This window comes from Aotus nancymaae, unplaced genomic scaffold (assembly GCF_030222135.1).
Source record: "Aotus nancymaae isolate 86718 unplaced genomic scaffold, 86718_ANA_hifiasm-v0.15.2.pri h1tg000008l, whole genome shotgun sequence".
Taxonomy (NCBI): domain Eukaryota; kingdom Metazoa; phylum Chordata; class Mammalia; order Primates; family Aotidae; genus Aotus; species Aotus nancymaae.
In genome coordinates this window covers 53,927,948-53,952,923 of record NW_026988419.1, presented here as the reverse complement: position 1 = coordinate 53,952,923, position 24,976 = coordinate 53,927,948, and the positions used below count along the sequence as shown (strand labels likewise).

General features: G+C 41.6%; 1 protein-coding gene across 2 annotated transcripts in view; it reads right to left on the bottom strand.

The window, feature by feature from the left end:
* TTN (titin) overlaps positions 1-24,976 on the bottom strand; it is a 270,706-nt gene that overhangs the window by 25,231 nt on the left and 220,499 nt on the right. For both annotated transcript variants that reach the window (XM_064373293.1, XM_064373294.1), the window contains 10 exons: positions 7,856-24,961; positions 6,780-7,076; positions 6,086-6,673; positions 5,690-5,992; positions 5,279-5,575; positions 3,465-3,752; positions 3,053-3,352; positions 2,516-2,818; positions 2,104-2,409; positions 232-1,998 (listed from right to left, as the gene is read on the bottom strand). In XM_064373293.1, coding sequence (XP_064229363.1) covers positions 232-1,998; positions 2,104-2,409; positions 2,516-2,818; positions 3,053-3,352; positions 3,465-3,752; positions 5,279-5,575; positions 5,690-5,992; positions 6,086-6,673; positions 6,780-7,076; positions 7,856-24,961 — 21,555 coding nt within the window. The remainder of the gene's footprint in view (positions 1-231; positions 1,999-2,103; positions 2,410-2,515; positions 2,819-3,052; positions 3,353-3,464; positions 3,753-5,278; positions 5,576-5,689; positions 5,993-6,085; positions 6,674-6,779; positions 7,077-7,855; positions 24,962-24,976) is intronic.

The window sequence follows — 24,976 nt, the reverse complement described above, 5'->3', positions numbered from 1 at the left end:
CCCAAACTCATTTTGGTCATTAATTTTAACTTTTCATTTCATATTCTTTAAAATGAACTTCAAATTAGTTTATTAGATTGATTTAAAATCATTCCTCTTGTTTTACATGACTGGTTCTCTAGTGACAAGAAGATATGTAAGATGATGCAGAGAAGAAAAGCGGTGTTTGATATATTTGTTTCTAATATATTCAATCGCTAAACTAAATGTATTTGAATAATAATCACTTACCTACTGGAGAAACAGCTAAGGTAAATTTGCTTGGGTCACTTGGTGAACTTAGGCCAGCAGAATTTTCAGCATATACACGGAATTGGTAATCCAGACCTTCTATCAGTCCAGTAGCTCTATATTCTCTTCCAGAGATTGGTGATGTATTAACTTTTTGCCAGAGGATGCTATTTCTTTCTTTCTTTTCAACATGGAATCCAGTAACTTCTGAACCACCATCATAAACTGGAGCATCCCAAGTTAGTGACATGCCATCAGAAGTCACATTGTATATAACTGGCTTTCCTGGGGGACCAGGAATCCTGAACTGGTGTTTTGCCACAATAATGTTTGAGACAAGTGGTTGGCTGACTCCGTATCTGTTTTCTGCCCTCACTCTAAACTGGTATTCAGCGTCTTTGACTAGATTAGGAACTTTGAAAGTCGTCCTGGCAACACTTGAACACACCATCTTCCAATTAGTTTGTGAAGTTTCCCGCTTCTCGATGCTGTAACAAGTAATTTCTCCTCCTCCATCATCTTCAGGTACATCCCATGACAGGATGACACTATCAGCCTTGATTTCATCAAATCGAATGGGTCCTTTGGGCTTTGATGGTGGGCCAAGGGTAATGACCGTAATGGGGACTGCAGTTCTGCACACTGCATTATCAAGAATAACAGTGTATTTCCCTCCATGCTCCTTCTTGGCATTCTTAATACTCAAAGTAATTTTGTTTTCGGTTTTGCTGAAACGAACAAATTCACTTTCTTTCAGTGGCAAGCCGTCTTTCAGCCAACTGATGGATGGTTTGGGTTTTCCTTTATAAGGTAATTCAAGGTGCACATTGTGCCCAATTCTGACAGTGACTTGTGCCCCAGGGATTTCTGACAGGTCAACTTCGGGTGTAATGACAAGTTCTTTCACTGTAATTGGCCCAATAGTGACAGGATCACTCAGTCCTTTCTCATTTTTGGCAAACACTCTGAACTCCAGGACTGACTGCTCCTTAAGTTGGCTAACCTCAATTTCACATGTCTTACTTATGCCAGCATGGGACCATGTCTGTTCACCTTTTCCTTTCCTTTCCACAACATAGTCTGTGATGAGGCTACCACCATCAAAGTCAGGTTTGGTCCAGCTGAGGATGACAGATGTCTTTGTTGAGTCTTTCATTGAGAGATCACGTATAGGAGCTGGTACTTCAGCAGCCTTCACTGGCTCTGTAGTGTCACAGGGTTCCCCAATTCCAATTTCATTTTCTGCAAGAACTCTGAAGAAGAATGGAGTCTTCTCTGACAAATCTGTTAGCTTGAAGGTTGTGCTGGAACATTTGTGTGACACGACAGACCATGTTCTCTTGGTAGCATCTCTCTTTTCAATGACATAATTAATTATTGGAGACCCTCCATCAATGAGAGGAGGATCCCAGAGCAAAGTGACTGTGCCTTGAGAAACATGTTTAACCTGTAGTTTCTGGCAGGCAGCTGGTGTGTCAAGCACTTTGACACTCACAGTTGAAGACTTAGGTTCACCAACTCCATTTTCTATTGTGAGAATATATTTTCCTGTATCATTGCGAGTAACTTGAGGAATGGTGAGTAACGAAGATGAATCGGTGTTTTCAATGCTGTATCTGGCATCACTGCCAAGATTCTTCTCATCTTTTCTCCATATGACAGTAGGTGGAGGTCTGCCTTTAAAGGGAATCAACACTTGTACGTCTTCACCAGCTTTGGCAATAACAGAAGTTCTGAGAGCCACATCCAGGTCAATCTCTGGTGCCTCTGTAGACATAAAATGGATATATATGGTGAATTTTAAAAGCAAAACATGAGTGATTTCCTGGAAGTATGCTTATAAGAAACATAATCACACCAGTAGGTACATACCAAGTATATCTTTAGCTTGTACAGGTTCAGTCAATTCTATAGGTTCTCCTTGTCCAGCACAGTTTACAGCAGATACCCGGAAGTAGTAATTGACTCCAGGTTTCAGGTTGGATACCACATATTCTGTAGTTCTAAACTCTCCTTTGGTAGAGACAACAGTCCATTCCTCTTCCTCTCCTTGTCTCATCTCGACAACATAACCGGTAACAGCACTGCCCCCATCATAGACAGGCTTACTCCAGCCAAGGGTGATGGATGACTTGGTTGAATCTGTGATTCTTATCTTAGCAGGTGGACCTGGAGGATCTGGAATGGCCATTCACAATAAAATAATTATACAATCACTTACAATTCAGTCACACAGGCGAATTAAGAAGACACAGTTGAAGATGCTGCAGGTATGCGCACTTACCAATAGGATCAGCAGCTTTGTAGAATTCAGATGGTTCGGAGAATGGACCTTGTCCAGCAGCGTTTACAGCACAGACTCTGTATTGATAGTCGCTGTTTTCTGTGAGTCCTGTTACTTTCTGTCTGGTGTCACGGATAGTCTCTTTTAGTACTTTAAACCATCCTAGACTCTTCTTATCTCGTTTTTCAAGGAAATAGCCACTTATATCACTACCGCCATCTGCAATTGGCCTGCTCCAGACAACAGTCATCGAATTCTTGGTAATCTTTGTCACTTCTGGTATGCCTGGTGGCCCAGGTGTAACTATTTAGAAAAGAAAGGAAAACGAGGTACAAGGATCAACATACTGATAAATTATATCTATGATGTTCACATTCCATCCAGGAATATTAGTTTTACTTTTTATATTTTTCACCTTGTGAAAAGGATGGTAATGAGACAGGTGTTATACAAAATAAAATTAAAGCATATGCACAGTTTAGCAAAGTTTATTTTAAATTTTTCACATTTCAGTTTTCTAATGAAATCATGTCTCACCAAATGCATTCTTGGCTACAACAGAATCAGATTCTAGTGGTTCGCCAATTCCGTATTTGTTCACGGCTCGGACCCGGAAGATGTATTCATTTCCTTTGATAATTTTGGTGGTTGTAATGATGCACTCTTCCAAATTTTCAGACACCATGGACCATACAACGCGGCTTGTCTCACGCTTTTCCACAATGTAGTGAGTGATTTTTGCACCACCATCATCAGCTGGAGGCCGCCAGAGAAGGGTGATCTTTTCAGCAGTTACAGTCTTAAATTCAATTGGTCCACCCGGTGGGCCTGGTTTGTCTATCAATGAAAGAATAAAACACTACGTTAGTACTTCTTTAAAGCCTACTTATTTAAAACTACTAAGCTTTAGGCAAATGTAACATGACAGTGGTCTAAATTCAGCACCTACCAAGGATCTGTACTCTGATGGTGGCTGAGGCTGAGCCCATGGCATTCCTTAGTTTTAATTCATAGCATCCACTATTAAGGCGATCGGCATCTTTGATGAGTATAGATGCAAGGTCAGTAGTATTTTCGACACACACCAGTGCATTGGTTTGTAATTCTTTATCATCTTTATACCATTCTATTGTAGGCGCAGGTTTGCCAGAAATGCCAGCTCTGAGCTTCACAGATGTACCTGCTCTGTATTTGACAACTTCTGTATATTCCAGAGGCAAATCAATTACAGGACCACCTGCAAGAAAAGCAGTTGAGAAATATTTAAAGTATTATAAGGATAAAAAAATAGTTGCATCAATCTTAAAGTAAGGTAATTGGCCCTTATTAAATTATACACACACACAGTCATTCTAATTCTATGCAATTATTATTTTAAAAATTAAAAATTTATAGGCCACTCTTCTATCTCAGATGGGGTAGAAAGACTGAGTTGTGCAGGGCCTTAAGCACCTTTTACATGTGTTTTAAAGTCTATTAGTTGCTTTATTCCAGAGATGAAATGGGATATGGTAGTGAGAACATCATGGAAGAAGCTGTTACACATTTTCTTTCACTTTAGCTTTTCTTTCCTTTCCCTCTAACCACCTCCTATTCTTTTTCTTTTCCCTTCCCAGTTCACTGATATCCAAGTGTGGACAGTTCACATCAAACCCTTAAAGTCTGAATTCTCTACCCACAGGACTACATACTGGACAGTTTTCTGCTAGGCTGTTTCGAACTATCAAGAAACAGAACTAAATTTGACTTGCTTCACACTCTCATAAACACTGATTCAGTGTCCACAAAGCATGATTCATAAATAAAGAACAGCCCTGAAATTCTCAGCATGAAGATGGGAGTGGATACTTTTGCCTAGACACTATAGTGGCTCAGCTTTCTCTTAGCAAATATAGAGATCTTTCAGGAAATGTGTTACAGGATACCTGAGTCTCATGACATTTTAATTTTCAAAACATTGTTGAGTTGAATCTGCCACTTATTTTCCAGAATGGTGAAGAATATGCATTTTGGAATAACCATGATAGAGAAGGCTCTGAAGTCTGTTTGAATTTCCACTCCATCCCTAATGGGGAAGTTGCAAAAGCACTCTCAGCCTCAGTTTCCCTTCTATAAGATGCTAATATGGGGGCTGTGAGAACTAAGGGAAAGAATTCTTGAAAATTACTCAATAAATGTTAGCTGCTGCTAATACTGTCATCATCAACGTGTCTATTTAGACCAGGTGTGGTGGCTCATGCCTGTAATCCCAATATTTTGGGAGGCCGAGGCAGGTTAATCACCTGAAGTCAGGAGGTTGAGACCAGCCTGGCCAACGTGGTAAAACCCCGTCTCTGCTAAAAATACAAAAAATTAGCTGGGAATGGTGGCGCACGCCTGTAATCCCAGCTACTCAGGTGGCTGAGGCATGAGAATCATTTGAGCCCAAAAAACAAACAAACAAGTCTCTATTTAGTTTGTCACTTATTTAAGAGCAATATTTTCTAGAAACTCAACCATGGTTTGAATTATTGACTCTGATAATTTAAAATAGAACGAAAGCGCCAACTCATACAATCAAAGAATCATAAAAGATTGAAGTTGGAAAGGACCATTGATAACCTGAGGTCTAAATCTTTCTTTACAGTCAAGTTATGAGGGCTGGAAAGGTATTTAAGGAATTCTTTTCAGACTCCCAACTAGTTCATAATTTCTTTCAGGAAAAGGCAAGAGAAAATACTGAGTTAAACAGCTGTTGAGACTCAAAGTGCTAAACATGCTTACCATAAGAATCGATGCAAGTAATGGGCCCTACAACTTCTGATGGATTGCTAATGGAGCCAACAGCATTCCTAGCAAAGACACGGAATTCATACTGGGAATTCTGAGTCAAGCCAGAAATGGTGAATTGAGTTTCAATAACATTGGTGAAGCTGGCCTTGGTCCATCTGCCATCTGGAAGGTCACGTCTCTCAACAATGTAGCCTGTAATCTTGCTACCTCCATCAAAAGCTGGTTGTTGCCATGAAAGGCTGACAGAGTTCTTTGAAATATCAGTGATACGAACATTTCTTGGGGGTTCTGTGGTAATAAGAGAAGCAGATTAGCAGCACTTAAGTCATTATTATTTTGCTTTGCAGAAGTAATATTTGCATTTTTGTTATCAGAACTTCCCTTCCCATGACAAATACATACCACAGGCATCAATTGCCAAGACTGGTTCAGAAGGATGGCTGGGTTTCCCAACTCCAGCAGCATTTTCTGCATACACCCTGAATTCATAAATAAGTCCAGCACTGATTGTTGTGACTTTGAAGTGAGTTGTGCGGATGACCAGTTTGTTGGCCTTTTGCCATAAAATACTGTTTCTGTCTTTCATTTCTAGGTGATAGCCTATGATTGCACTGCCTCCATTAGACACTGGTTCATGCCAGCCCACAGTGATGCTTTCTCGAGTAACATTAGTGACCCATGGTGTAGATGGCGGTCCAGGCGTTGCTACAAAAGAGAGAAATCCCATAGATTAGTACAGACATTTAACACATTTATGGTAAATGAAAACCTGGATCTTTGAAAAGTTGGACAACTTACTGTATGGCAGTTTGACAATCACACAAGCTGAATCTATGTGATCACTGATGCCAAAGCGGTTTTCTGCCTTGATGCGGAATTGGTATTCTTCTCCTGTGGTCAGTTTCATGACTTTAATCATGGTTCTTGCAACTGTTGCGGACACTTCAGTCCATACTGCAGTAGTCGTTTCTCTTTTGAGTAGGATGTAGTTGGTAACTTGACTTCCACCATCATACTTAGGTGGCTCCCACTTGAGAGTCACGCTTTCTTCAGTTATATCACTAATAACAACAGGTCCAGTTGGAGGACCAGGTCTGTCCAGCACAACAATGTTAATGAAAGCTTTGGTTGTTCCACTGGAGTTGGCAGCAATGATCTCATATCTTCCAGCATCAGCTGTAACACTTTCTTTGAGATGGATGGTCAGGTTCTCAGCAGTAACTTCAGTATTAAATCTCATGGTTGCTTTAAGGGGGACACCGTCTCTTGATAAGGTCACCTTGGGAAGTGGTTTTCCAGAGATTGGAATGTCAACTTTAAGGTTTGAACCAGCTCTAACATAGACAGTATGACTTGGGAAATTCTTCATATCAATTTCAGGTGGTTCTGAAAAATGAGTATAGGAAGTGAAGGTGAAAATGGGTTTCTGAAAATTAACATAAAAATCATGCAAATAATTTCAAATTTTGCTCCTACATAAAATTAGACATACCTATTTGCTCCTTAATAAGAACAGGAAGCAGAAGCTCTCTTGGGTCACTTAGTCCAGCTTGATTTTCAGCAAATACCCGGAAAAAGTATTCAGAATTCTCCCTCAGACCAGAAACAACGTGATGGGTTGACTTTGCCACTGCACATTTAACCCAGTTTTTCTGTCCTTTTTCTAGTGCCTCAACAACATAGTGTACAATTCTGCTTCCGCCATCATGTTCAGGCTTCAGCCAGGACAGGGAAACACTGTCTTTGGATATACTTGTTACTCCAAGTTTTTCAGGTGGGCTTGGTTTTTCTAAGAAAACAAAGCATCAGAAGAAAGTGAATAATTATTACAACATTTTTTTCTGTGTGCATTCTTCATGTATTGTCAAAAGAAAACTTTTAAATGAAGTTCATATTTTTTACTTTGATTAGAGTCTTCCTTCCTTTTTACATAACCAGTTTTGCTTCAGAGCCAACCAAGGCTCCCACAAGTTATGTCATTACATGCTATAGCATTCAAATCCAAATTAAGAGTCAAATGACCAGATTAGATGATAAAATTTACTCCAAATTCATTGTGGGTGTAAAAAAGAGGAACAAGATGAATAATCTTTTAAAAAACTTTATGATACAATTTCTGTACACACACAGAAATTGTATAGTATGTGTATCATACACACATACTATACATATATAATGTGTGTATAGTATGTGCATATATAGTATGTGCATATATAGTATGCATATAGTATGTGCATATATAGTATGCATATAGTATGTGCACATATAATGTGTGTATAGTATGCACATCATACACACATACTATACATATATAATGTGTGTATACACAGTTATATTTAATTATACTTAAATTCAACATCCAATTTTAGCTATGTAAATTTGTTTTTTTAAATCGATGAAAGACTTTCTCCACTAGAGATTCCACTTTGTGCTATAGTATGAATAGTTTGGGGTGTGAAGGGTGTGAACCAAAAGCATTTAAGATGAAATGACGACTAATTAGAATGATTCACACTATCTGAAAAAATTAACATGGATGTGTGGAATTTCCTTGTTCTTAAAACATACCTGTTATTTTTACTCCTTCCTTTGTTTCAGCTGGTATACCAACACCAAACTCATTTTCTCCACAGACTCTGAAGTAGTAAATAGCTCCTTCTTGTAAATTGGTAACTTTGTAGGAGAGGCGGTTACAGTTGTTGGTCACAGAGACCCATGCTTTCTTGCTGGCCTCACGTTTTTCTATGTGGTAATTCTTCACTGGTGCTCCACCATCATTTTCAGGAACATCCCAGGATAACACTGCAGACTCTTTGGTTACATCTTGCACAGTAATGTTGGTTGGAGGACCCGGGGAATCTAAAACTTTGACAACTAAGGTCAGTGAAGCAGCACTCAAAACATTCTGAATCGTTAATGTGTATTTTCCAGAGTCATTTCTGTTGGCATTTTCAATGGTCAGTGATGTACAAGAGTCTGTGGTATCAATATAAGCTCTAGTGCGGAGGTCAGTGTCTGGCTTACTCCACAAGACATTGGGTACTGGTCTTCCTCGGAAAGGCACAGTCATGGTAAATGAGGCACCAGCCTTGACAATCAAGGTCTTCCTCATTTCGCTGTCAATATCAAATACAGGTTCTTCTTCTCTTTCCTTTGCTATCTGAGGGTCGGAGCTATCACTAGGGTCACTAGCACCCACCTTATTGACAGATTTTACTCTGAAAACATATTCAGCTCCTGTTGTTAGTCCACCTATTGTATATTCTGTGCCTCGTAAGCTCTGAATGGCAGTTTTCCAGTCAGTGTCATCAGATTTCTTGTATTCTACGGTGTATCCAGTTATTGGGGCCCCACCATCAAACAGAGGCTTAACCCAGCTGATAGTTATAGTTGTCTTGCCTGAGTCCACGATTTTGGGTTTGGATGGAGGAGATGGTAGGAACACTGGATCTTCTGCCCGAATTAAGGGAGAGGTTTCACTTGGAAGACTTAGGCCAGCAGCATTTTCTGCATAAACGCGATATTCATATTCACATCCTTCCCGAAGTCCTGTTGATTTCACTCTCAGATCATAAACTGGTTTTTTGTTTACACGCACCCATCTTAGGCTATTTTTCTCTCGCCTTTCAATTATATATCCAAATATTTCACTGCCTCCATCACTCTCGGGTCTTGCCCAGCAAAGTGTCATGGATTCTTTGGTCACAGAAGTAATTTCCAAAGATATGGGTGGACTTGGAACTGTAAATGGATCTAGTGCCTTTACAGCTACACTCTCTAGGGGCTCACCAACACCGTATTTATTAACACCAGTTACTCTAAATATATATTCATTGCCTTTGAGTAACTTGGTTACTTTACAGGATGTTGTCCGTAACTCTCCTTCACATATTGTCCATGCAAGGTGGCTTGTTTCACGTTTTTCTACAATGTAATAGTCGATATCTGCACCACCGTCTTCTTGGGGACGTCCCCAGGAAAGAGAGCATTTCTCAGCAGTGAGGCCATTTATTTCAAGTGGTCCTGCTGGTGGACCAGGCTTATCAAGTACCTTGCAATTAACTGCTACAGACCGAGTACCAGCAACATTCTTCAATGTTAGTACATATTGTCCAGTGTCTCGTCTTACACAGTCTTTAACTGTTAACAAAGTATGATTGTCTGTTGAGATAATTTCTGTTCTTGCTCTTTCTTCAATTTCTACACCATCCTTGGCCCAGGAAATTACTGGCAGAGGTCGCCCTGCAGTGTCTGCATTTATCTTAAGGACCTCACCAGCTTTGACAACAATAACGCCTTGGAACTTGACATCCATCATAATTCTTGGAGCCTCAACATCATCTTTAACTGTAATAGGCCCAGTGGATTCAGATGGCTCACTAACTGAGTCAGCAGCATTCCTTGCAAAAACCCGGAATTCATAACGCTGATCTTCAGTAAGTTCAGTTACTTCAAAGTATGTTTCTTGTATATTAGTATAATTGCACTTCAGCCACCGGCCATCTGGTAGTTCTCTGCGTTCAACAATGTATCCTGTGATCTTAGCTCCACCATCATAATGTGGTTTAGACCATTTAAGTGACACTGATTTTCTTGTGATATTTGTGACTTCAGGTTGTCCAGGAGGGTCACAAAGATCTCTTGCAGGGACTGGTTCACAGGATTTACTGCATTTACCAATTCCAGCAATATTCTCAGCATAAACACGATACTCATACATCAGTCCTTCATCAAGGCCAGAGACTTTCATTTGAGTATCAGGAATGAGGATTTTATTTGCTTTTGACCAAAGAATGCTGCTTCTTTCTTTATACTCAAGATGATAGCCAATTACTCGACTTCCTCCATCATTAACTGGCACTTGCCAGGTTACGAGCATGGTAGATTTTGTGGCATGCACAACTTTAGGAGTACCAGGAGGACCTGGGGGACTGAATGGATACTCTGCAACAACAGCTGAAGATTCACTGTAGGAGCTCTTTCCATAGCGATTTTCTGCACAAACACGGAACTGATACTCACTTCCTGTTGTCAGGCGAACTATTTTAATGGATGTTCTTGCAACTGCTTGTGAAACTATGTGCCATGTTGTAGAGGTGGTTTCTCTCTTTTCAACGATGTAATTGCTAATTTGGCAGCCACCATCATATTCTGGAGGATTCCAAGAAATGGTTACGCTATCACAACTAACCTCATCAATACGTATAGGACCTGGAGGTCCTGGTCTGTCAAGGACAATTATAGTAATAGGAACTGTTATGGATCCAGCACTGTTTGAAACACATAATTCATAAGTTCCAACATCTTCCCTTGAAGCTTCCTTAATAGATAGTGATGTTACAGTCTTTGAAGAAGAAACATTGACTCTAGTTGTCTCTTTAAGAGTCTGACCATCTTTTTTCCAGGTAACAGTAGCTTGAGGTCTTCCTTTGAATGGCACATCAATCTTAAGTTGGTCTCTAGCCTTTACATTGAAAGTATTGAAAGGAAGCTCAACTGAAGGCTTTATTTCAATATCCCTTGCAATTACTGGCACTCCAAGTTGTCTCGGATCACCTCTTCCCTTTTCATTAACTGCAGCTACCCTGAAGACATACTCTTCTCCTGCAGTTAAGCCAGATATAGTTGCTTCTAGAGTCTTAACTTGCGTGCAGGTGCTCCACTTTTCACTCCCTTTAGTCTGCATTTCAACCACATAACCAGTAATTTTGCTGCCACCATCACTTTCCGGTTTCTCCCACTTAATTGTAGCTGTATTACGGGTCACATCAACAAGAGTTACTCTTCCAGGTGGGAGGGGTGGTTCAGACACTTTAACGGGTTCGGTTGTTTCAGCTGGCAAACCAATCCCGTATTCATTGGAAGCCAAGACTCGGAAGTAGTAAGAACATCCTTCTTGTAGATTTTCAATTTTGAAAGTAGTTTTAGTGCAATTGTTTGTACTAGTAGCATAGGCTTTTCTGGTAGTTTCTCGTTTTTCGACAATGTAGTTTGTAATCTTAGCTCCACCATCAATAAGTGGCGGTTCCCAGGACAATGTCACTGAGTCTTTCTTCACTTCTCTTACAGTCAAATTCACAGGGGCACTTGGTGAGTCAAGAACTCTGACGTTAACAAAAGCTGTTTTGGAGCCACTATTATTTTCTAATGTCAGATTATACCGACCACTGTCAAATCTGGTAACATTATCAATCACCAACATTGTAAATGAGCTGGTCACCTCAATCTGAGCCCTGTCAGTGAGAATGCCTTCAGCCTTTTCCCATTTAACTTCGGGTTCTGGTCGACCTTTGATAGTGACAAATAAGCGTAAAGTAGCACCTGCACGCAGAACGACCACCTTTCTGAGATCAGCATCGAGTTCTATTTCTGGTGGCTCGATTCTCTCCTGAGCAACCACTGAACCAGGCAGAGTTGCAGGTTCACCTACACCTTCAGAATTGATGGCACAAATGCGGAAGTTATATTCAGTATTTTCTTTAAGCTTGGTCACTGTGAACTGCTTTCCTTGTAATCCTGTTGGTGGAGTGCAGGTTGTCCATTCATCAGCAGCAGCTTCTTTGACCTCAACAACATAGCCCTTAACAGGTGCACCACCATCATAAATTGGCTTATTCCATGCCAGGGAGACAGAAGATCTGGAAGTGTCTGTCACTTTCGGATTGCTTGGTGGACCTGGTGGATACAAGGCATCACATGCACGGTAGAAAACAGATGGCTCACTAGGTTCTCCCACACCAGCTGCATTTTCAGCAGCAACTCTGAATTCATAGGAATGGCCTTCAGTAAGACCAGTTACCCTGAGCCGGAGATCCGTTAGTGTTTTCTTGTTGCACTTGGTCCATCTAATGCCTTCCTTATCTCGTTTTTCAAGAATGTAGCCCTCAATTTCAGCACCTCCATCGTCTACTGGGCGTGCCCATGTTACTACCATAGAATCTTTGGTGATTGCTGAGACTTCAGGTGTTGAAGGAGGACCTGGTGGCTTATAAGGATTACAGGCTATAACAGGCTCAGATTCCAGGGGCTCTCCAATTCCATATTTATTCACAGCCATGACACGGAAGATGTATTCATTACCAGGAAGAAGTTTAGTAACTTTGTAGTTAAGGGCCTGTACCTCAGTTGAAACCTGGGTCCAAGAGAGTCGGCTTGTCTCCCTCTTTTCGATGATGTAATGTGAAATATTAGCACCACCATCTTGCAAAGGTGGGTTCCATGCCAGGTAACATTTTTCTGCAGTAACTCCTGTAACTTTCAGAGGCCCTTCAGGAGGCCCTGGCCTGTCAAGTACCTTTACAGTGATGGGTATAGACTTTGTACCACCAACATTGCTGAGTTTCAGAATATATTGTCCTCCATCAGTCCGTATACAGTCTTTGACAACAAGAGTTGTTTTCTGAATAGTGGATTTAATTTCCATTCTAGCCACTGTTTCTTCAAGTTCTTTTCCATCTTTTGACCAAATAACATCAGGTATAGGTTTGCCACGGATGTCAGCTTCAAGAACAAAAGTCTCTCCTGCATGAACAACGATGACATCTTTATATTTTGGATCTAGAGAGGCATTTGGTGCATCAATTTCATCTCTTGCAGTAATGGCACCACTACTTTCAGATGGTTCACTCAAGTTTCCAGCTGCATTCCTTGCAATTACTCTAAATTCATATCTTTGGTCTTCTACAAGTCCGCTCACTGTAAATTCAGTTTCTAATACATTGGTAAAGCTGGCTTTCATCCAGCGGCCATCAGGTAGGTCCTTCTTTTCTACAATATAACCTGTTATTTTGCTACCACCATCATAGGCAGGTTTCTTCCATTTCAGTGTGACATTGTTTCTTGTAATAACAATGGCTTCAGGGCGACCAGGTGGGTCACATGGATCACGAGCAACAAAGCATTCCGACACTTTGCTAGGCTTGCCAATGCCAACAATATTTTCAGCAGAAACTTTGAACTCATACTCAAGGCCCTCATCAAGCCCAGTTGTTTTGAATTTGGTATCCTGAATGAGGGTCTTATTTAACTTGACCCATAAAATACTGTTCTTTTCTTTCTGTTCAAGATGGTAGCCAATAATTTTGCTGCCTCCATCATTAACTGGCTCATGCCATTGGACAAGCATCTGATCTTTTGAGATTGATGTCACAAAAGGAGTTCCAGGTGGTCCAGGTTCTTTAAATGGATATTGTACAATAATTGGCTTAGAATCCAGTGGGGCACTTTTTCCATACCTGTTTTCAGCAAAAATTCTAAACTGGTACTCTGTGCCTGTTTTCAGTTTGGTTATTTTAATTGTTGTTCTTGCAACTGTTGCTGATACCATGTGCCAAGTGGTGGTGGTTGTATCTCGCTTCTCTACAATGTAGTTGCTTATCTGGCAGCCACCTGTATAGGCTGGAGGTTCCCAAGATATGACTACAAAGTCTGCACTAACTTCATCAAACCTAACTGGGCCAACTGGAGGTCCAGGCTTTTCTAAAACGATAACACTGAGATTTTCTGTTGCTGTGCCTGCACTATTTGTTGCTGTTACAGTGTATTTTCCAAAGTCATCTTTGTTACTTTCCTTAATGTGCAAAACAGTTGAGGTAGCTGTTTCTTCAACATTTACTCTTGTTGTCTGTTTAAGAGGCTCACCGTCTTTGACCCAAGAAATTTTAGGTCTTGGTCGGCCTATAACTGGAATTTCTATTTTAAGATCTTCTCCAGCTTGGGTACTATATGTGTTAAATGGTAACTTTAAACTAGGCTGTATAGTCAAGTCCTTGGCTATGACAGGAACACCCAGCACTCTTGGATCGCTTTTTCCTTTCTCGTTATAAGCCTTGACACGGAACTGATATTCTTGTCCAGAACTCAAACCAGTAACAACTGCGTTACAGGCTTTGGATTCGGCCACAACACTCCATTTTTCAGTTCCTTTGGGCTGCATTTCAACAACATACCCCAAGACTCTGCTACCACCATCATGTTCAGGCTTCTCCCACATAAGTGATGCACTTGTCTGGGAGACATCAGTGAGTGTAACCTTTCCTGGAGGGGAAGGAGGTTCAGCAGCTTTCACAGCATCAACAGTTTCCACTGGAACACCGACTCCAAATTCATTTTCAGCCATGACTCTGAAGTAATAAATGGCTCCTTCTGTAAGATTTTCCACTTTAAAACTTGTTTTGCTGCATTTACTACTTACATTAGCATAAGCTTTTCTGGTTGACTCACGTTTGTCAATCACATAATTCTTGACTTTTGCCCCTCCATCAATGATGGGTGGCTCCCATACCAGGAGGACAGAATCTTTTCTCACTTCTTTGACTGCCAAATTCTGTGGTGGTCCTGGAGTGTCAAGAACTTTCACAGTTACAAAAGCAGACTTTGATCCACTGCTGTTTTCCAACTTAAGAATGTATTTTCCAGCATCATTTCTATCGCAGTTATCTATTGATAGTTGGGTATAGTTTACTCCCTTTTCGATTTGGACTTTATCTGTGAATTCACCTTCCTCTCGAGACCAAATGATCTCAGGCGTTGGACGACCTTTGAATGGAATGTGAATTCTGGCAGATCCACCAGCTCGTACAACAATTCCTTTTCTTAATTCAGAATCAAGGTCAAGTTCAGGTGCTTCAAGTTTATCTTCTGGTTTCACAGTACCAGGAACTGATGTAGCCTCGCCTAAACCAACTTTGTTGAGGGCACAGACTCGTATTTTATACTCTTGGTGTTCAGTGAGCTTTGAAATTTCAAATCGAGTGACTCTTAGGCCAGTCTGTGGAGTAACTATTTGCCATTCTTCTTCATCTGCTTTACAGATTTCTACTATGTATCCCAGGATCTCACTGCCACCATCGTAGATGGGTTTACCCCAGGCAAGTGTGATTGAATTTTTAGTGGTGTCTACAATGTGTGCATTGGTAGGTGGGCCAGGTTTGAACACAGGATCACAGGCCTTATAATAAACTGTAGCTGGACTTGGTTCTCCAACTCCAGCAGCATTTTCTGCAGAGACCCTGAATTCATACTCATGATCTTCTGTTAATCCTGTCACTCTTAGACGCAAATCTGTAATGCGGCGTTTATTACATTTTATCCATCGAATACCACTTCTGTCTCTTTTCTCTACAATGTAACCAATAATCTCACTTCCACCATCACTATCTGGACGGTTCCAACAGACGGTCATGGAGTCTTTGGCAATATTTGTGACTTCCAAGCTTTTTGGTGGTCCAGGAAGCACAAATGGATTTTTCATTAGTACTGGTGCAGATTCCAAAGGCTCTCCAACACCATATTTGTTGACAGCCATTATACGGAAAATATATTCATTACCTTCTAAGAGTTTGGTAATTTTCAGAGAATTGGTCACAACTTCTGAAGCAACAACAGTCCAGGCAAGTCGACTTGTTTCTCGCTTTTCAACAACATAGTGAGAAATGTCACTGCCACCATCTTGAAGTGGTGGAGACCATGTTAAAGAGCATTTTTCAGAAGTGACTCCAGTAACCTGGACTGGCCCTTCTGGAGGTCCTGGTCTATCTAATACTTTTACATTTACTGGGAATGATTTAGAACCTGCAACATTGGAAGCTCTTAAAATATACTGTCCACCATCAATTCTAATCGCATCTTTTATAATAAGTAAAGCCTTGAAATCCGTGTTCTTTATTTCACATCTAGCAGATTCTTCAATTTCCTTATCTCCTCTTAACCACTCAATGGTAGGTAGGGGCTTTCCATGGACATCAGCCTCAAGCCTGAATGTTTCTCCAGCATTTACCACAATTGTGTCTCTGAATTTTGGATCCATTGAAATTCTTGGGAGTTCAACCTCATCCTTGGCAGTTATTGGTCCAGTACTGTCAGAGGGTTTACTTATTGCACCAGCTGCATTCTTTGCAATGACTCTGAATTCATATCTTTGATCTTCAGTAAGACCTGACACAGTAAATTGAGTTTCAATGACATTTGTAAAGCTGGCTTTCATCCAGCGACCATCAGGCAAATCACGTTTCTCTACAATGTAGCCTGTAATCATACTTCCACCATCATATACAGGTTTGGTCCACTGTAAAGTGATTTCATTTCTTTTAACCATTATTGCTTCTGGGGTTCCTGGTGGGTCACAGGGATCTCTGGCTACATAGCATTCAGAATTCTTGCTTGCTTTGCCTACACCAACAATATTTTCTGCATAAACTCTGAATTCATATTCAATGCCTTCTTCAAGATTCTGTGCTTTGAATTGGGTGTCATGAATAATAGTTTTGTTGACCTTTGTCCACAAAATACTATTTCTTTCTTTTCTCTCCAGGTGGTAACCTATGACTGGGCTTCCACCATTGTTGATTGGTTCATGCCACTGTATGACCATGGAGTCTTTGGAAATGGCTGTGGCAAATGGTGTACCTGGAGGACCTGGTTCTTTGTAGGGATATTGAGCAACAATTGGATCAGACTCTAAGGCAAAGCTTTGTCCATATCTGTTTTCAGCAAATATTCTGAATTGGTATTCTGTGCCAGTTTTCAGTTTGGTTACCTTGAGTGTAGTTCTAGCAACAGTAGCAGAAACAACATCCCATACTGTGGTGGTTGTATCTCTTTTCTGAACAATGTAGTTGGTGATTTGGCAGCCACCTGTATATAATGGAGGGTTCCAAGACAATGTAATACTTTCAGCACTGACATCATCAAATTTAACGGGTCCTTTTGGAGGATCAGGTTTATCTAGAGTTACAATTTCGATGGATGCTGTCTTCTGACCAACAACATTGGCAACTGTGATGCCATATTGTCCACCATCATCCTTATGAGTTTCTTTAATACTGAGTGTGGTGAGATCCAGTGAATCAGTAACATTGATTCTTGTGGTCTGCTTCAGTGGGAGACCATCTTTAGTCCAGGTAATGGTTGGCTTAGGACGTCCAGAAATTGGGACTTCTATTTTCAAATCCTGGCCAACCTGTACACTGTAACTATTGAATGCAGGTTTTACATCTGGCTCAATTACCAGATCTTTGGCAACTATTGGAACTGCAAGGGACCGAGGATCACTTCTCCCCTTTTCATTTACAGCAACAACTCTAAAAAGATATTCTTCCCCTTGAGTTAGGTTGGTAATTACTGCCTCAAGAGACTTTACTCGAGCACACTCTGACCATTTCTCGCTGTGTTTAGCTTGCATTTCCACAATATATTGAATGATTTTACTGCCACCATCGTGTTCAGGCTTTGTCCAACTCAGAGAGACACTGTTTCTGGTGACATCATCCACAGTTATTTTTCCAGGAGGTTGTGGGACTTCTGCAACCTTAATTGGGTCAGCAGTCTGGGCAGGAAGGCCAATACCATACTCATTCTCAGCTGTGACTCTAAAGTAATAACTGCAACCTTCTTGGAGCTGATCAATTTTCCAAGAATTCTTATGGCAATTAGTTACAACAGCAGCATATGATTTTCTTGTGGCTTCACGTTTCTCAACAATGTAATTTTTGATTTTGGATCCCCCATCCAGCAAAGGGGGTTCCCATGTAATTGATACGGAGTCTTTGGTGATTTCTGTGACTTTCAGGTTAACAGGTGGACTTGGTGTGTCCAGAACTCTCACAGTAACAAAGGCAGACTTTGTTCCACTGCTGTTTTCTAATGTAAGCGTATATTTTCCACTATCATATCGGTTGACATTGTCAAGAACAAGAGAGGTGAAACTGCTAGTGACATCAATTATAGCTGCATCTCGGATTTCACCATCCATCTTTCCCCATTTAACTTCTGGTGTAGGACGACCTTTGATAGGAACAAATAACCTTAAGGAGCCACCTGCCCTTATGTTTATGATTTTCCTTAGTTCTAGGTCAAGATCAATGTCTGGTGCTTCCAATTTTTCTTCAACTATAATAGGTCCAGGGACATCAGCATGTTCTCCAACGCCAGCTTTATTAATAGCACAGATACGGAAGTTGTATTCATGCTTTTCCAACAGCTTCTCTACTTCTATGTTTGTTTTGTTAATTCCAGTTGGTGGAGTGCACATTGTCCATTCACCAACACTCACATCACATTTTTCAACAATGTATCCTTGGATTTCACAGCCACCATCATATATTGGTTTGCTCCAAGAAAGGAATACTGAAGATCTGGTAATATCTATGACTTTGGGATTGTTTGGAGGTCCTGGTTTATAAATAGGATCACAAGCCTTTTGGTAAGCAGAAGGAGGGCTTGGTTCACTAAGCCCAGCAGCATTCTCAGCGGAAACTCTGAACTCATAATTGTGATTTTCTATAAGTCCTGTTACTCTCAGGCGCAACTCTCCAATCAGACGCTTGTGGCATCTTGTCCATCTAATGCCTTCTTTATCCCGTTTCTCAAGAACATATCCAAGAATTTCACTGCCACCATCAGATGCTGGTCTTTCCCATACAACAATCATTGAGTCCTTGGTCACTGTTGTGACTTCTGGAGCTTTTGGTGCATCTGGTACTACAAATGGATTCTTGGCAAGTACTGGCTCAGATTCAAGAGGTTCACCAACACCATATTTGTTTACAGCCATTATACGGAAACTATATTCATTGCCTTCGAGAAGCTTAGTAACCTTGCAGCTGAGAGTCTGCACATTGGCATCAACCACAGTCCAAACTAAGCGACTGGTTTCTCTCCTTTCCACAATATAGTTTATGATATCACTCCCACCATCCTGAAGTGGGGGTTTCCAAGCTAGCGTGCATTTTTCTGCTGTAATGCCTGAGATAACAACAGGTCCTTCAGGTGGCCCTGGTCTATCAAGAACTTTGACATTCACAGTAACTGATCTCTCTCCTGCAACATTTTTGGCCTTCAGTATGTAATTTCCACTGTCGACACGTACTGCATCTTTTACACTGAGACTGGTAGCAAAGTCGGTGCTCTTTATTTCTAATCGAGCTGTGTTTGAAAGCTCCTGATCACCTTTTATCCACTGAATTGTTGGTATTGGCTTGCCATAAATATCTGCATCAACCTTGAATGACTCACCAGCATGAACCACGATTGTGTCTTTGTATTTTGGATCCATACTTATTCGTGGTGGATCTACCTCATCTCTAGCTGTGATTGCTCCTGTGCTTTCTGAAGGCTCACTAAACACTCCTGCGGCATTTCGGGCTATAACCCGGAACTCGTATCTGTGATCTTCAACGAGGCCAGTTACTTCAAAATGAGTGTCAATAATATTTGTAAAACTGGCTTTCATCCAACGGCCCTCAGGTAATTCTTTCTTTTCAACAATATAACCAGTAATCTTGCTTCCACCATCATAGGTGGGTTTCTTCCACTGAAGAGTCACAGAATTCCTTGTGACAATGATTGCCTCTGGCTTTCCTGGTGGATCACATGGGTCACGAGCCACATAGCATTCTGATACTTTACTCGGCTTGCCAATGCCCACGATGTTCTCTGCAGAGACTCTAAATTCATATTCAACACCTTCTTCAAGGCCAGTTGTCTTAAACTTGGTTTGAGGGATAGGTGTTTTATTCAACTTAACCCAGAGGATGCTATTTCTTTCCTTGCGTTCTAGATGATAGCCAGTGACTCTGCTTCCTCCATCACTTACTGGCTCGTTCCATTGTACTTCCATGCTGTCCCTGGAGGACAGTGTGACAAGTGGAGTGCCAGGAGGACCAGGAACTTTGAATGGATATTGGGCTACAATAGGCTCTGAATTGAGGTAGGTACTCTTCCCATATCTGTTTTCAGCTGCAATTCTAAACTGATATTCACATCCAGTCTTCAATCGGCAAGCCTTTATTGTTGTCCTTGCAACCGTAGCTGATACAATTTGCCAGGTGGTTGTGGAAGTGTCCCGTTTCTCAACAATGTAATTATTGATAGAACTTCCACCATCATACTTAGGTGGGGCCCAGGAAAGAGTGATACTATCAGCTGTCACTTCATCTATTTTAACTGGTCCAGTTGGAGGCCCTGGTTTGTCAAGAACGATAACATTAAGGGTTTCAGTAGCTTCACCAGCTGAGTTAGTCAGTTTAACCACATAATGGCCAACATCTTCTCGGCAGGCTTCCTTTATTGTCAGTAGTGAATTATTTTCTGTGCTCTCTGCATTTACTCTAGTTGTCTGCTTCAGTGGTACATCATCTTTATGCCAGGTTACAGCTGGTGTAGGGCGGCCAATGAATGGAACATCAACTTTTAGGTCTTCACCTGCCAGTACAGTGAAAGTATTGAACAGGAGTTTGAAGGCTGGTGGAATGACAAGATCTTTGGCGATCACTGGCATACTCAGTTGTCTAGGATCACTGATGCCCTTTTCATTCTGAGCTGAAACACGGAAAGAGTATTCTTCACCCTGAATTAATCCAGTGATAGTGGCTTCAGTGACCTTGACTGTGGCACACGTGGCCCATTTGTCACTGCCTTTGCTCTGCATCTCCACAATGTAGCCTAGAATTCGGCTGCCTCCATCATGCTCTGGTTTCTCCCAAGATAGTGACACGCTATTTCTTGTGACATCCATCAAAGTTATTTTTCCTGGAGGAAGAGGTCGTTCTGATGCTTTCACAGATTCTGTGGTTTCAGCAGGCAGCCCAATGCCATATTCATTTTCTGCGAGAACCCTGAAATAGTAGCTACAGCCTTCTTGAAGCTGGTCTACCTTCCAGGAAGTCTTGTGGCAGTTTGTTGCAACAGTTGAATATGCTTTTCTTGTTGATTCCCGCTTTTCAACAATATAGTTCTTGATTTTCGAACCTCCATCAAGGAGAGGAGGGTCCCATGTCAGTGTGACAGATGTCTTAGTGACCTCCTTTACCTTCAGATCCTGTGGAGGGCCTGGTGTATCGAGTACTCTAACGTTGACAAATGCAGACTTGCTGCCTGAACTATTTTCTACAGTTAGTATATATTTGCCGCTGTCAAATCTGTTTACATTTCCAACAATAAGCAGTGTGTAAGAGCTTGTGGATTCGATGCTAGCTTTATCTAAAGATTCTCCGTGTTCCCGGGCCCATTTCACCTCAGGTGCAGGCCTTCCTTTGATTGGAACAAAAAGTCTTAGGGTGCAGCAGGCCCTTATAGTAACAAGTTTACGCAGGTCAGCATCCAGTTCAATCTCTGGAGGCAGCATTCTGTCTTCAGCCTTTGGAGTTCCAGGAACAAGGGCAGGTTCCCCAAGTCCTTCAGAATTCATGGCATAGATGCGGATCTTATATTCCTGGTTCTCTATGAGGCCAGTGATGGTATAAGAAGTTGCCTTGAGTCCTGCTGGTGGAGTGACAATCTGCCATTCATCTTCCTCTGGCAGGGCAATCTCAACCATATACCCAGTGATTTCTGAACCACCATCATAGATAGGTTTATTCCAAGCGATTGAAATGGATGATCTGCTTGTATCTAGAACACGTGGGTTACCTGGTGGTCCAGGTTTAAACACAGTGTCACAAGCCTTGTAAAATGGACTGGTAGGACTTGGTGCACTAATTCCAGCAGCATTTTCAGCCATAATTCTGAACTCATATTCATGTCCTTCTGTCAGTCCAGACACTTTATATCTTAAATCAGTAACAGTTTTTTTGTTGCATTTAACCCAGCGTTGGCTAGCTTTATCACGCCGTTCCACAATGTAATTGATGATCTCACTTCCACCATCAGAATCAGGATGTCCCCAGCAGACAACCATTGAATCTTTAGTAATAGTTGTCACTTCAGGGTTTTTGGGTGGATCAGGGGGTCCATAAGGATTCACTGCAAGCACAGGGTCTGATTCCAGCGGCTCTCCAACTCCATATTTATTTACAGCCATGACCCGGAATATGTATTCATTGCCCTTCAAGAGTTTAGTGACCTTTAGCTTTGTTACTTGGACTTCTGAGGCTACATTTGTCCATGCCAATCTGCTGGTTTCACGTTTCTGTACTATGTAATGATCAATTTTGGCACCTCCATCATCCAGTGGAGGCAACCATGACAGTACACACTTTTCCGAAGTCACTTCAGTTACAGCTAAAGGTCCTTCAGGTGGCCCTGGTCTGTCAAGAACTTTGACATTGAAAATGTGTTTGGCAAAGCCACCAGGATTAGTTGCTGTAAGGGTGTAGGCACCACTATCCCTTCTTGTTGAATCCTTGTTTACCAGATTAGTAGAGAAATCTGCAATTTTTATTTCTAATTTTGCTGTGCCTTCCAGCTCTTTTCCATCTTTGGTCCATTCCATTGTTGGAGGTGGGCGGCCTGAAACATCAGCTTCTAGCCTGAATGCTTCACCTGCTTTTAATATAACTGTGTCCTTAAATTTAACATCCACCTTTATCTTTGGAGCTTCAACATCATCCCTGCATGTGATAGCATCGGATGGCTCAGATGGTGGACTGATGGCACCCGCAGCATTTTTGGCGATCACACAGAATTCATATGCAGCATCTTCTGTTAGGCCACTGACTGTAAATTCATTCTCCAAAATGTTGCTGAAGTTTGCCTTCAGCCACCGTCCATTAGGAAGATCTCTCTTTTCAACAATATAACTGGTAATTTTAAAGCCCCCAGTATATTCAGGCTTAGCCCATTTAAGTGTCACTGTGTGTCTTGTAATATTGAGAGGAACTGGTTTTCCGGGTGGGTCAATGGGATCCAGAGCAAACATAGGCTCCGATGGCTTGCTTGGCTTGCTTTTGCCTGCCATATTTTCTGCAATTACCCGGAATTCATAAGCAATACCATCTGTAAGTCCACTTGATTTGAAAATGTTGCCTGGTACTAAAGCTTTGCTCACAGTCTGCCAGAGAATACCATTTCGTTCTTTTCTTTCAACGTGATATCCTAAAATGGGGCTTCCACCATCAGAAAGTGGCTCATGCCAGCTAATTGTCATTGAATCCTTGGTAACTGCAGTTACCTGAGGGGTACCAGGAGGTCCAGGAACCTTAAATGGATAGTTGGCAACTATAGATGCTGATGTGATGCCTGGTCCAACTCCATATCTATTCTGAGCTTTTACACGGAACTGATACTCTAGTCCAGTAGTAAGGCGGGTGGCTTTATAGGTAGTACGTATAACGGTGGTTGCTAACTCAACCCAGGTAGTACTGTCAGTCTGCCGCATTTCCACTACATAGTTGCTTATTGGTACGCCACCATCGTTCTCAGGGGGATCCCAAGAGAAGATTACAAAGTCAGATGAAACTTCATCAAATTTGATTGGTCCAGTAGGTGGCCCTGGGATATCATGGACATGAATGGTGATGACATCACCAACCTCTCCTACAATGTTCCTTGCTGTTAATGGATAGGGCCCACTATCACTTCTGACACACTCATTGATATTTAAGATGGTTGAAGTTGCTGTGGTTTCAAAATTAACTCTCTGTGTCTGTTTAAGAATTTGGTCTCCTTTTTTCCATGTCACTGTGGGCTTCGGTCGACCAAGCACTGGAATTTCAACTCTGATGTTCTCACCAGCTCTGGCAATAACCAGTTTCTGATAGATGCCACGGAGATCCAGCTCTGGAAGCATTGTCTGCTCCTTGACAATGACAGGTCTGCTTTCTCTAGGGGCACTTCTCCCCGCACTGTTCACTGCCATCACTTGGAAGGTGTATTCCTCTCCTTCGGTTAGATTCTTCACAACACATTCTAACCCTTTCACGGTTGTGATGTGGGTCCACTGGTCAGAGCCTTTTCTTTGGGCTTCAATCACATAGCCAGTGATCTTGCTGCCACCATCGTGTTTGGGCTTAGGCCATGCCAGGCTGACGGTGCTCTTAGTTATGTCCATGATGTTAAGGCTGTCTGGTGGAGATGGTGCTTCAGAGGCTTTTACAGGCTCTGTAGTTTCTGCTGGCTCACCAATTCCATATTCATTCTCTGCCATCACTCTGAAGAAGTATTCACACCCTTCAGACAAGCCGGTAACTTTATACGTGCATTTATGGCACTTAGTGGTGGCTGTGGAATATGATTTCCGTGTTGCTTCACGTTTCTCTACAATGTAGTTTGTTATACGTGAGCCCCCATCTATCAGAGGGAGGTCCCAGTGCAGGGTGACACTGTCCTTTGTGATGTCTGTAGGCCGCAGGTTGAGGACTGGGCCCGGTGTGTCCAAGACTCTGACGTTCACAAAGCCACTTTTCTTCCCAGCCGGGTTTTCAATAGTCATGACAAATTTACCGGTATCATATCTGTTACATTCTGGGATAATCAGAAGAGTAAATGATTCTGTATTTTCAATGTTGGCTCGGTTTTTCAGGTTGATGTCATCTTTGGTCCATGTCACTTCAGGAGCAGGACGACCTTTAATTGGCACAAATATTCTAATACTGAGTCCTGCTCTAACAACAAGTGTTCTTCGAAGCTCGGCATCTAGTTCAAAATCAGGAGCCATTTCCCGTTCTACGATTTCAACATCTGGAATTACCGCCGGCTCCCCAACACCTGCATCATTGACGGCACTGATTCTAAAGTTGTATTTTTCTTTAGTCTGAAGATCAGGAACAACGAACTGAGTGATTCTGAGGGAAGTTCCTGTGGTATCTTTTATCCAGGTCTCATCTCCTACTTTCTGATGCTCCACGACATAGCCGGTGATTTCGAGTCCGCCATCATAATGAGGCTTGCCCCATGCCAAAGAAGCAGATTTCTTAGTAGTATCAGTGATGTGTGGATTTGAAGGTGGTCCTGGAGGATCTGAAAAAGAAACAA